At 44.6% G+C, this 12,813-nt stretch overlaps 1 protein-coding gene across 1 annotated transcript; it reads left to right on the top strand.

Annotated features, from left to right (window-relative positions):
- The first annotated feature begins 1,070 nt into the window (after positions 1 to 1,070).
- On the top strand, positions 1,071 to 9,411 carry ddx23 (DEAD (Asp-Glu-Ala-Asp) box polypeptide 23). Its single transcript, XM_083640956.1, has 17 exons — positions 1,071 to 1,128; positions 1,637 to 1,803; positions 2,027 to 2,152; positions 2,378 to 2,471; positions 2,575 to 2,640; positions 2,729 to 2,867; positions 2,974 to 3,107; positions 3,414 to 3,526; positions 3,668 to 3,811; positions 5,004 to 5,229; positions 5,703 to 5,848; positions 5,999 to 6,176; positions 6,781 to 7,023; positions 7,126 to 7,277; positions 7,685 to 7,793; positions 7,922 to 8,096; positions 8,444 to 9,411. The coding sequence occupies exons 2-17, from the start codon at positions 1,637 to 1,639 to the stop codon at positions 8,665 to 8,667; spliced, it is 2,436 nt and encodes an 811-aa protein (XP_083497082.1). The 5' UTR covers positions 1,071 to 1,128; the 3' UTR covers positions 8,668 to 9,411.
- The last annotated feature ends 3,402 nt before the right edge of the window (positions 9,412 to 12,813 follow it).

Raw genomic sequence — 12,813 nt, 5'->3', positions numbered from 1 at the left:
GTTCAGCTATCACTCTTTATTATAGTTTGAAGCTGTGTGTAATATTTTGTGTATAACAAGTCGACACTTACCTTCTTTATAGTGTAGGCCAGGGGCAAGGGCATTCATTGAATTTCCATTTCTATCTCCAACACACTCAGCAGCAGCTACAAGCTGGTTGCCAGAAGAAGGCACGAAGAACAACACACACACAAACAGTGCTGTCCACACTAGGGCCCTTTGCGTGCCCTAGGTTGCTGACCCCTGACCTATAGTGATTGGTAGCAGTGACTTCAGCAATCATTCCAAAATTACCACATAAAACTTAAGTATACTTAAGGGAAAAATGCCAATTTATGATATATAATCTGTTTGTATCAAGGGAAAGTCAATTGACCAGCAAGACCCTACTTCACATTCCCACCTGGGAGTTCCCCATGTACAACCACAGTATTCTACCGTTGGCCACAAGCATCTCCACTCGCTGGCTCTATTGTGAGTTTATTAAAATCCTCATTCATTCTCCTTACCTACCTAGTATCGTTTGGCCCGCGACTCCTTATATTTTTCTCTGTCACCCACAACCAAACAAGTTTGACCACCCCTGAGGTGCAGTAATCTCAAGAGATGGATAACAGGGATCAGCTACTGTACAGAAAACAAGCATTGATTTCGATTAATTTAAAATGCTGATTGCTGTGGCAAACAAACAAGGGGGTTATGGTTTTGTGTAAACTCTTTTATTGTCTAATGTATAATGCCAAAGAAACATGGGATTTTGATTGTTTACTTTACCATTGGCCAGTCAACGTTTTACAAGACAAGAACAGTCAGCAACATTATATTAGTGTAAAAGTTACACTTGTAACATGCCTGCCACCTTGTGCCTGGAAGGGAACATAGCACTAATCGAAGTCGGACTTATTTTTGGTCAGGCACTTAGGTGTTCATGTGCCAAACAATGGGGGCCATCAGAAAAGCCTTCATTTTGTTGGGAAGTGTAGTTTAAATCGTCTTTGATGCCGCTCCGCACTGGACCCTCAGCACTACGATTCCCACAAATCCAGTCGTTCTTCAGTTCGTCTCGGGCAATATGGCGTCTTCTTAAAAACGAATGCAAATCGCTGTAGTGTTTTATCAGTTATCAAGGTATGTGTTTGAATGTTTTTGCAATGCTTTCCCCCACCTAGATACGCTAATTTATTATTTGTATGAGGCTTGTACGAGTATGTTTTTAGTTTTGTATGTTTTGGCAGGCGTTTGCTATTTTTGAAGAAATGTAGCTTGCTTGCTAACTCGTTAGCTAACAGCACCATAAACTAGCTTGCAGGCTGCATCCCACGGTTTGAATGAGTTAAAAGCGACTCTTAGTTACTTTAATGCGTCCACTTAGTGTACACATGTTGCAGAAGTTAGTTTGGCATGTTATATTATTAATGCTATGTTATGCTAATTACTCCTAATGACAAGCCGTGTTTTCTAACCACTGCTTATGAAAATGATCACGTAACGTTACATTGGTGACCTGGCAAATGGAACTGGAAAATGACGCTATTTCCTAACTGTCAAAACAAGAAGCACGTAGGCCAAGACCCGTCTGGAGAAGAGCAGACATCGTCTTGTCAGATTTAACTCAACAACGACTCTCTGCTTTCAGATGGCAGGTGACTCTACCGAGAAGAAGGATGCTGCTGACTCTTCGGGGACCAAGGACAGGGAGAGGAAACGCAGCCGTTCACGAGACAGAGATCGTAAAAGCTCTCCTATACGCAAACCACCACGCCATCGATCCCGTGAACGGAACAGGTCTAAATCTCCAGACAGGTGAGGTTACTAAATTGATCCGTAACTACAGGACACAAACCCATCTTCAAGACTAGACTTAAGCACTGACTGTTATGTTTCATGTTGACTTCTTGAGATCGAGCATATTATCTTGAATACTCCATGATGACCAAACTTCAGTTTGCCTATTGTTGATAAATCTTCTTTCTTTCTTTCTTTCTTTCTTTCTTTCTTTCTTTCTTTCTTTCTTTCTTCTTCTCAGAGACCGTCGCATGAAAGACAAGGAGAGAGACAAAGAGCGTGACAGGGATAAGGACAGAGAGAGGGGCCGTAAGGACCGAGATAAGGACAGCCATCGACGTGATAAGGATCGCGGCAAGAAGTCCAGGTGTGTAGACTGGGGTCGGACCACTGTGATACACAGCTAATGTGAGATGGACCACTGTGATACACAGCTAATGTGAGATGGGGAGCTGTGTGAGCCAATGGCATTCATTGAAGTGTTAACAATGCCATTACTAGTGTTGTTAATGTGTCTTTACTACATTGTTGTTGTTGTTTTTTGCTTGTGGTTGATTACACCTGTTCAATACAGCATGTCACTCTTTTAAAGGAGCACATCACCCAAGTCGAAGGATTCAAGGCTAAAGAGGGATAAGGATATAAAAGCAGAAGATGATGAAGAGGAAAAAAAGAAGAAAGAAAAGGTATGTTTTGGTTTGGCTTCAGCTGAATCTCCCGTAGCACTGCAGTGCGTCGTCTCTTTGGGTGTTAGTTTGAGTCTTTTGTGCTCTTGTTGCTTCCTTGCAGGCGCAGCCACTGTCTCTGGAAGAGCTTCTTTCCAAGAAAAAGGCGGAGGAGGAAGCCGAGGCAAAGGTGAGAAGTCCCCTTAGCTGCACCGTTTGTTTCCTTTTCAGGCCCAGATTCCTATTCCCTTACTCGGTTCTTACTTTGCCCTCCTCAGCCCAAGTTCCTGTCCAAAGCGGAGCGAGAAGCCGAGGCTCTGAAACGACGGGAACAGCAGACCGAGGAGAGGAAGAGGATGATCGAAGAGGAGAGGAAGAAGAGAAGGATGTTTCAAGAAACGGGAAGAAAAATGATGGGTGTGTGTCAGGCTCTGAGGGTCACGTCTGGTTGTTTTAGTCATGGATAGTCTGCATGTTGCTACAGAAGCGTCTGTTTAGCCTGACTGACATCTGTGTGTTACAGAGGATCCCCAGGAAACAGCCAGGCGAGAGCGCAGAGAACGCATGGAGCGAGAGAGCAATGGAAATGAAGAGGATGACGGGCGACAAAAGATTAGAGAGGAGAAAGATAAGAGCAAAGAACTCGTCGCTATCAAGGTTCGTCTTGAGAGAAACTGATTGGACGTAATGGTGTATGCAAATGCAATATGAGATGTACAGTTTTACGTTTCTGTGTTTTGGTTGATGGTAACTGATATTTACAAGTTGTTATGTGTGACTGACCGGTTACCTTTTGCTATGGAGACATTGCAAGCATAAATTATAATGATATTGACCTTATATATGATTCCTAAAACATGATCAAACCACATGCACCAAGAAAACAACAGGCGAATAACTCGGTTGAATTTGCTAAATCTAACGTGATTTTTACATGCAGCGCCACATTCTTGTTCTTTTCAGGAGCGTTACCTGGGCGGCACCAAGAAACGTCGACGAACACGCCACCTCAACGACAGGAAGTTTGTCTTTGAGTGGGACGCTTCCGAAGACACTTCCATCGACTACAACCCAATGTGAGTCCGCACGCGCGCACACACACACCGTATCATTTGAACATTGGCTCGTTTCATTTAGGCAAGGATTTGTAATTTTGTGAGGACCGCTACTATTCAAATGAATCTAAAGTTCCCCACCCCTCTCCTCTCCTCTCCCAGTTACAAAGAAAAGCATCATGTGCAGCTGTATGGCCGCGGCTTCATCGCTGGCATCGACCTGAAGCAGCAGAAAAGAGATCAGTCACATTTCTATGGCGACCTGATGGAGAAGAGGCGCACACTAGAGGAGAAGGAGCAAGAAGAGTGAGTAACGCAGACACTAGAAATGATCATCCCCATCTCTATCTTTCAGGACTTAGAATTGACTCACTCCCTGCTAGGCATGGGTCGATTTCCGGTTTTACCGGTTCGGTGTACGAGCCCAAACCGGGTTGATCACGTGCGAACCGAAAAAACCTATTACCGTAAATTCCGGACTATAAGCCGCACCGGTGTATAAGCCGCACCTTCAAAGTTGACTATTTTTTTCTTATATAAGCCGCACCGGACTATAAGCCGCGGGTGTTTTAATGGTATTTTTTTTTTTTTTTTTTTTTGTGTTTTAATGTTTAATTACCATATGTAAGGGTTCATGCACAGAGGGGATTGTAGAGGAAGCTCCCATTTATTAACATTTCAACAAAACAACATAACACAACACCACCTGTGTTGTTTTTTACAGTGCACACAGTGTCATACAGTGTCATACAGTGTGGTGAAAAGAGGGCAAGAGAGGAAATTAAAACTTATTATAGTTATATAGGATTTATAGTTAGAAAGAGTGCTAAAAAAGAGAGATTTTTTTTTTTTTTTTTTTTTTTAATCCATAGATAAGCCGCACCGTTATATAAGCCGCAGGGGCCAAAAAAGCCAAAAAAACGGGAAAAAAGGTGCGGCTTATAGTCCGGAATTTACGGTAATTTTTTTTTTTTTTTTTTTTTTTTTTTGCCAGTCCATTCTGATTGCACTATTGTTCGTATTAGCCTCTTCTCAAGTTGCACTAGTATGCAAAAGTCTTATTTTGTTTATTATGTTGATGTTTGAAGAAAAGTTAAGCTGAATAGTTATGAGAAATAAATACAGGGTGTGTTTGTTACACAGGTGTCCTGCTTCTTTTTATTCAGTATCATTGCTGGTTGACAATACCAGCTTAGAGGTGTATTATCGCTATCAGGTGGACTGAAGTTGCACTACAGACAGTTATGGGCCACACTCGGGAGCCCTGCTTAAAAAAAATAATTAATTAATTAATTAATTACAAAAAAAATCGGTATACCGATTTGATCCGGTTTAGACGGCAATATCGAACCGGTTTTAAAATTTTCAAACCGACCCAGCCCTACTCCCTGCAAAACATTGCTTCACTCCATCCGACTCAACAGTTTGACCGACAGTTACCTCGCCCCCTGTCCCGCCCCTACTCCACTCTCCAATCCCCTTTTCCATCCTCCCCCAGGGTAAGGTTGAAGAAGGTGCGCAAGAAGGAAGCCAAGCAGCGTTGGGACGACAGACACTGGTCTCAGAAGAAGCTGGAGGAGATGACGGACAGGGACTGGCGTATCTTCAGAGAGGACTACAGCATCACCACCAAGGGAGGAAGGATCCCGAACCCCATCAGGAACTGGAAGGAGTACTCGCTGCCCGATCACATCGTGGAAGTCATCGACAATTGTGGCTACAAGGTCAGCTTTCTGAGCCACCACGCTGTGAAGATTTCAAAGTCGGGGAGATCTGCTCAGAGAATTTGACCGAGAGTTGAAATTGAGGTTTTTGTATTCGTTAAAAGTAAATTAACCCGTTGTTTATATGTGTCTGCCAGCGAGAGACGGGCTGCCGCTTGATTTTGAGCATTTCTTGGATGCTTTATAGTGCACACGAGGGTTAATTGAATCATTGGAATATCAAAGTTAATTTATGTAGTTGCAAGTGTATAGAGAAATATAGGAACAGTTAACATATGCTCAGACCCCCCCCCCCCCCGCCATGTGTATAGAGAAATATAGGAACAGTTAACATATGCTCAGACCCCCCCCCCCCCCATTTGACCAACCAAGTGAAATATTTACCTGTGTTACATTTTGCTACTGTCTTTGGGTTCCATGAATTGATTGTTCACTTTTTTCCTTTCTTTCTTTCTTTCTTTCTGTTAATCCAGGATCCCACGCCTATTCAGAGGCAGGCCATCCCCATTGGTTTACAGAACCGTGACATCATTGGTGTGGCCGAGACGGGTAGCGGTAAAACTGCTGCTTTCCTCATTCCGCTACTGGTCTGGATTACCACCCTGCCAAAGATCGACAGGCAAGACGAGCTAAGCTAATAATGTTCACACATAATGGCACCAACAATGTTCGATCTTAACATTTGTCACACTCTTGAACGTATCCCATCTTACTTGCATACGAACATGCCTCACACCCGGCTGCAATTCTGTGTCCTCTGTTCCTGCAGGATTGAAGACTCTGACCAGGGTCCCTATGCTGTCATCCTGGCTCCTACCCGTGAGTTGGCCCAGCAGATTGAAGAGGAGACCATTAAGTTTGGTAAACCGCTTGGCATCCGCACAGTGGCTGTGATTGGAGGAATCTCCAGGGAGGACCAGGGCTTCCGTCTGCGGATGGGCTGTGAGGTGAGACATTCAACGTGTACCCCAGTCTTTCATGATGGAGTAGAAAGGCCTCTGTAGTTAACCTGATAGTGTTGCTCTGACACACAGGGTCCCAAATGAGCAGGTGGCAAATGTAAAATAAAATAGTAAAATGTGTCTTTAGCGCATAGATCAATAAGGGTTTCCTGTCACACTGGCTGCTAGATTTTTGAGATGATAACATTTGAATGCCTCGGTTATATTGAGTTCTGTTGCACTTTGTGGTGAATTAGAAACTTGAACCGTTCATTGTATAAGTGAGTAAGTTGTAAAATAATACAAATATTCTATACATGAAATAGTGCTGAAAATGGTTAGGGTGACATTTCTATATATAAAAAAGGTCTATTGGTATTTTTGGGTGTTAAAAATGACTCTTAGCAGATATTTACCCCATGGCAGTTTACGCAAAAAGTTAATTTTACACACACACACACACACACACACACACACACACACACTAAAATAGCTGTATGTGAGTGTGCAGCTCTTCTCGGCAGTAGGCCCATCCTTCCTATACATTTACAGAGCAACACTGGTAAGCACACATGAAAAACACACCAACTCTGTTTTCCCTCTGTGACAGATTGTCATCGCCACCCCCGGTCGTCTGATCGACGTGTTGGAGAACCGCTACCTGGTCCTGGGGCGCTGCACCTACGTGGTCCTCGACGAGGCCGATCGTATGATCGACATGGGCTTTGAGCCCGACGTCCAAAAGATTCTAGAATACATCCCAGTGACCAATCAGAAACCAGACACGGACGAGGCAGAGGACCCCGAGAAAATGATGATGAACTTTGAATCTGGAAAGCACAAATACAGACAAGTATGTTCATATGACAAACATTTACAAAGAAGATTGTTCTCTAGGTGCTGTTAACGTGTGTTCGTGGTGTTTCTAAACTCTGCGTCTTACCGTGTCGTGCAGACGGTCATGTTCACAGCTACTATGCCTGCAGCTGTGGAAAGACTGGCCAGGAGCTACTTGAGACGCCCTGCTGTGGTTTACATCGGCTCTGCTGGCAAACCCCACGAGAGAGTGGAACAGAAGGTCCTGCTCATGGGAGAGGGAGAGAAGAGGTAACGCAGACACAAACACACACTTCCTCTCACGGCCGGGACACGCCAGAAACGTCTCCGTCATGGAAGCGTCGCGGAGGCGGTTTCATTTCGGCGTCCTTGTTAACAGTTTAGACCGATCACACCGGCCGCGTCGCGTCCTGCAGCGAGAGTTTCCGCATCTGGTCTATTTTTGACGCAAGCCGCGAGCGGCTACGTGCAGCCAGTACTAGTTGTGACCGGCGCGGAGCAAAACAAGAGCGCTTCTGGTTTGAATGGCCAGGCTCCTGCTCGACTGTGATGCACTGCGTTGGAGATGTTTCTGGTGTCCTTCCCCTGTCACACACACTGTAAACGCCAAATCAAGCAGTCTATCTCTGTGAAATTGGCACTGATTCCTGAGCTGTCTTTGGTTTTGTGTGATACAGGAAGAAGCTGCTGGAGGTTCTCTCACGTGGCTTTGAGCCTCCCATCATCATCTTTGTCAACCAGAAGAAGGGTTGCGATGTGCTGGCCAAGTCTCTGGAGAAGATGGGAGTAAGTCACTCTGGACTAGACTGTTGGATATCTATGAATGAATTGGATTTCCAGATTGCTGAAAATATACAGCTGAATTTGAACCCCCAATCTTTTGTCTCTTCTCCCCTTTCTCTTTCTTCACCCAGTACAATGCTTGCACGCTGCACGGTGGCAAAGGCCAGGAGCAAAGAGAGTTTGCGCTGTCCAATCTCAAGGCAGGAGCCAAAGACATCCTGGTGGCCACAGACGTGGCTGGTCGAGGTATCGACATCCACGACGTCTCCATGGTGCTTAACTACGACATGGCCAAGAACATTGAAGGTAAGAGGCCTTGTACTCTGGCTCATGGCTGAGAGCTGACAATATGTTGTTTTACCTTGTAGATACTAAGTTATGCTATAAATTTAAGTTATATTATAAGCTAGAAGTTATTTGTTGAATGAAACGAGTTTTGTTTCTGTGAATCTTTAGATATCTAAATGTGTATGTTATTTGATGGATTATTTTATCCAAAGTGACTTTCATTTCAAAATGTAGAAGGGGGGTCCTAGTGGGTGTGCTGTTGGTGCTCTGCTGTACTCTCTGTTCTACCCTGTGTTACTCCTTCACACCGGCGAGAAGCTAATGTCGCCCTCTTCTCCCCCTAACTACCCACCTCCGCCCCGCAGACTACATCCATCGTATCGGTCGTACGGGTCGTGCTGGTAAGAGTGGCATGGCCATGACCTTCCTGACTAAAGAGGACGCGACGGTGTTCTACGACCTGAAGCAAGCCATCCTGGAGAGCCCGGTGTCCACCTGCCCGCCGGAGCTGACCAACCACCCCGACGCCCAGCACAAGCCTGGAACCATCCTGACCAAGAAGAGACGAGAGGAGACCATCTTCGCCTGACATCCCAAAGCTCTCCCTGTACACCCTGGACCCTACGCAGTACACACAAACTGTTTTCTCATGTTCCTCCCTTATATACAGGTACATACAGAAGTATGCATTTTCTCTGTTTTACACTCTGTATTTGGTCTGTTTTGTATATCTTCTGTTGTCTCTCCTCTTGCCTCCAGATGCTGACAACAATGTCAACATTTCAATGTCTTCAGGCCAGTCTTTGGGTTATACTCTTCTCTGGCTTAAAATGGCATATATAGTGTTGGTGTAGACATCAGAGCATTGTTTCTGGATGGATGGTGGGGATGTAGGCACAATGGTGGGAAGTTCAAATTGTTCTATGTGGATTTGTCTCCACTTTTGTATCAAGTGAATACAGCAAATTTGAGAAATTTTTGTCTCCTTATGCCATCATTGTCTTCATATGATCAACTTTGTTAGTGCCGTAGACAGTATATCACAACCAGATTTTTTTTTTTTTACTTTTGTTGTACCCAATGTGTGTACGTCTGGTCTGACCACTCAGATTTTGATAGACTACTGGCAGCCACTCATGAGTCTGTTGAAATCATCGGTAGTTGATATTAACATCCATATTCTGTGCAGGTGTCCATAACCTCTGTGTGTGGCTCTACGCTGACAAAAGTGAAGTTTTGAACAGATATTGGAGCTGATATAGAACAAAGCTTTTTTGTAAACGAGCATCACAGCTGTGCATTGTACTCACAGATTTGCAGTCAAACACAAAAGGAGCCCAACAATATTAAAAGTACATAAAATGTCATGTTTATTTCACTTAAGTCATATTTTACTTAGCATTGTAAATCTATTTTCAAATAGAAAGCATTCTATACAGCATCAGGCAGGAAATGTCTGTTTTTACACATTTTGCTATCTCTTTTGATGAATAGAGGGAAGAGGCGTGTTGGGGCACGCTAGCACGCTGTGGTAGTCTGGTGGATACATGGTTATATTTAGTGCAGTTATTGCATTACAAAGCAACCATCCCAAAAAGAAAAATAGTGCAAATTTCTTTCTACTTACACAAAAAGAGGAAGTCCAGATGGTCTAAGGCGTTTTAAGTTTGTCAATGTTCGGCTTAGTATTGCATACGGAATAAGACGGAGGAAAAAAATTATAACCCTTGTAAAAATTGTGCTTCATAAATCGAAAAACCTAAACTTTTTTTTAATCAATTACTAAATTGGTCCGCTTTGAAAAACATACTCTGCCAAAATACAGTGAAAATAGCTAATTAGTCAACTAAGACATGCAGGGCTTCATGGAATAACTCACTTATTCCTTTCTCAAAATGTTTTTTAATCGGGGGTAAGAAATAGAGAATGTTTTTAGAGTGATTTAAAAGTGTGTCAACCAGTGTCCATCCATCTATCCACCCAATATTGTGGAAAAAACCTCCCAAATGTCACGCTATTGATAAATAATTTGATGCATTCTGCTCATTTCCCATTTTTCTTCCATTTTTAAGCTTGGTTCAATTTAGCATTGGTCGTGGAGGGGTGAATTGATGCATTTCACAGAGTGAATAGCCCCAAAGACCAGACTATCACTACAAGACAAGGAGAATAAGAAACATTGCATTACTAAAATACTTTACTGTAAAAAGAAACAATCAGAATTCATGCAACACTTGCATAGATTTTTTTGTTTTTTTTCTTTTTTCCCCCAAATCATGCTGTGATTTTTTTTCTTCTTCTTCCAAAATATACAGAACATTAGATAAAGATACCTGTGAGCGAGACATGGAAACAGTAAACCAGTAGTTCCAAAAACCCTGCTCTTATCAAACCCTGTATGAACAGCAGCAGGTCACTGCTCATCGGCATCGCGTCCCAACTCATCATCGGCTCATGAACTAGCGGTGCAGGAACATCATGACATCATGTCACAGTTGCTACAGCTGTGAATCCTTTGGGAACACAATAGAAATACAGAGGACCGCACCATGGAGTGATGATGAGTGACTGCATGCTGACTAGTCTCTCCACCAGACTCAAATATTACGTTGAATCGCTGCGCTCCGCATACTAAACGTAGTGTATCAGCGTAAGAACTCTCACGGGTCTGGCGTTGAGACTACATGCTGACCGGTGGGACTTGCCTTCACAGGGACACCTGAGGATCTGCCTTGGTCAAATCGGATCAGTTTGCCGACTGTAAAACTGCAGCACACACACACACACACTTAACGCAATGTTAGGAAAAGGTGCATATACGGCGTGAGATCAGTGTCAGGACTGAGTGTGAGTGTATGGATGGAATGGCTGCTACAATCAGTTAACGTGCTACAATCGAATCACAGGACAATCTGTTGGGTTGGAAACACCAGGTGGTGCTAGAGGTGCAAAAGGCATGCAAGCTTACATTCTCTGGATGTGCCATAATGTGTTTGTGCATAATGAGAATGAGTGGATGTAAACAAGCAGTTTGGCAAATCATTTCTCCATCGGAACTAACATTCCCTTCTTAATTGTGTTTACATTCTCTGTGCCCGTTTAGACTTTTATAGCTGTTCGAACTTCGAGTGATATGTACAATATAGCAAAGACAAAGTGATGCCCAGGAATGTAAGTGACATTGATAGTGTACTGCAACTTCATACATGTTACTTGCATTGTAATAATTGATAGACTCATCATATGTGCCTCTCTAAAATGCCGTTCACCATCTTTAGAGTATAAACTATCTCGATTGAAAACATGGCAACATTTCTCTGAAACGACAAACGAGTACATACTAACAAAATCGACCAAACAAATAAATAAAATAGCAATGAAACAAAACCAGGTGCCCATTCAATATATACATTATATTCAAATGCATTACTATTCCCCATAATGGATTCAACGGTAGACATTCCTACGTTTTGCTTATCCATAAAGATCATTCAGTTCCTGTTCTGACGTCAATGTGCAAATAGTCTTAAAATAATCATATTCATACATGCAATAGTAAAGATAGTTAAAAGTCTTAGGAATTTTAAGGCCAGTATATGAGACATCCTATAATAGAGAAACCTTAGGCAAAGCAGCTAAAGTTTGAGTCTGCGTACAGCTGGTAGCCGGAAACCTTTCCATTGCAGAGTTGAGTAGCCCTGTTGACTTTTTTACACGACCTAGAGAGGTCAGGACGTCCCCTCGGTTTAGATAATAGTTACAACTGGGAGTCTGGAAGATTGTGATTGTAAGTGATAAACACTTCTTTCAAAATAAAGCTAGAGTTGTGTACGAAATAAATTGGGCACTATGTTTCTCTTTTTTTTCAGGCCAACTACAAATGGACGTGTTACAGTTTGGGGGCGTTGTTTTATCTCTAATCATTTGGGAACCTACTACATTTTGCTCCTTACAGTCGGGGGGCCGGGGGGCGAACATGGGATCTCAGTGCTCATCTGGAGGCCAGGGGCCCGGTTCCTCAGTCATTGTGTCGGGGGGTCAGGGGCCCAGTTCCTCAGTCATTGTGTCGGGGGGTCAGGGGCCCGGTTCCTCAGTCGTTGTGTTGGGGGGTCAGGGGCCCGGTTCCTCAGTCGTTGTGTCGGGGGGCCAGGGGCCCGGTTCCTCAGTCGTTGTGTCGGGGGGTCAGGGGCCCAGTTCCTCAGTCATTGTGTCGGGGGGTCAGGGGCCCGGTTCCTCAGTAGTTGTGTCGGGGTCAGGGGCCCGGTTCCTCAGTAGTTGTGTCGGGGGGTCAGGGGCCCGGTTCCTCAGTAGTTGTGTCGGGGGGTCAGGGGCCCGGTTCCTCAGTAGTTGTGTCGGGGGGTCAGGGGCCCGGTTCCTCAGTAGTTGTGTCGGGGGGTCAGGGGCCCGGTTCCTCAGTAGTTGTGTCGGGGGGTCAGGGGCCCGGTTCCTCAGTAGTTGTGTTGGGGGGTCAGGGGCCCGGTTCCTCAGTAGTTGTGTCGGGGGGTCAGGGGCCCGGTTCCTCAGTCATTGTGTTGGGGGGTCAGGGGCCCGGTTCCTCAGTCGTTGTGTCGGGGGGTCAGGGGCCCGGTTCCTCAGTAGTTGTGTTGGGGGGTCAGGGGCCCAGTTCCTCAGTAGTTGTGTCGGGGGGCCAGGGGCCCGGTTCCTCAGTCGTTGTGTCGGGGGGGCCAGGGGCCCGGTTCCTCAGTAGTTGTGTCGGGGCCAGGGGCCCGGTTCC

This window comes from Poromitra crassiceps (assembly GCF_964638095.1).
Source record: "Poromitra crassiceps genome assembly, chromosome: 8".
Lineage (NCBI taxonomy): Eukaryota > Metazoa > Chordata > Actinopteri > Beryciformes > Melamphaidae > Poromitra > Poromitra crassiceps.
The sequence above is the reverse complement of the archived record's forward strand: the minus strand, read 5'-3'. Positions and strand labels throughout refer to the sequence as shown.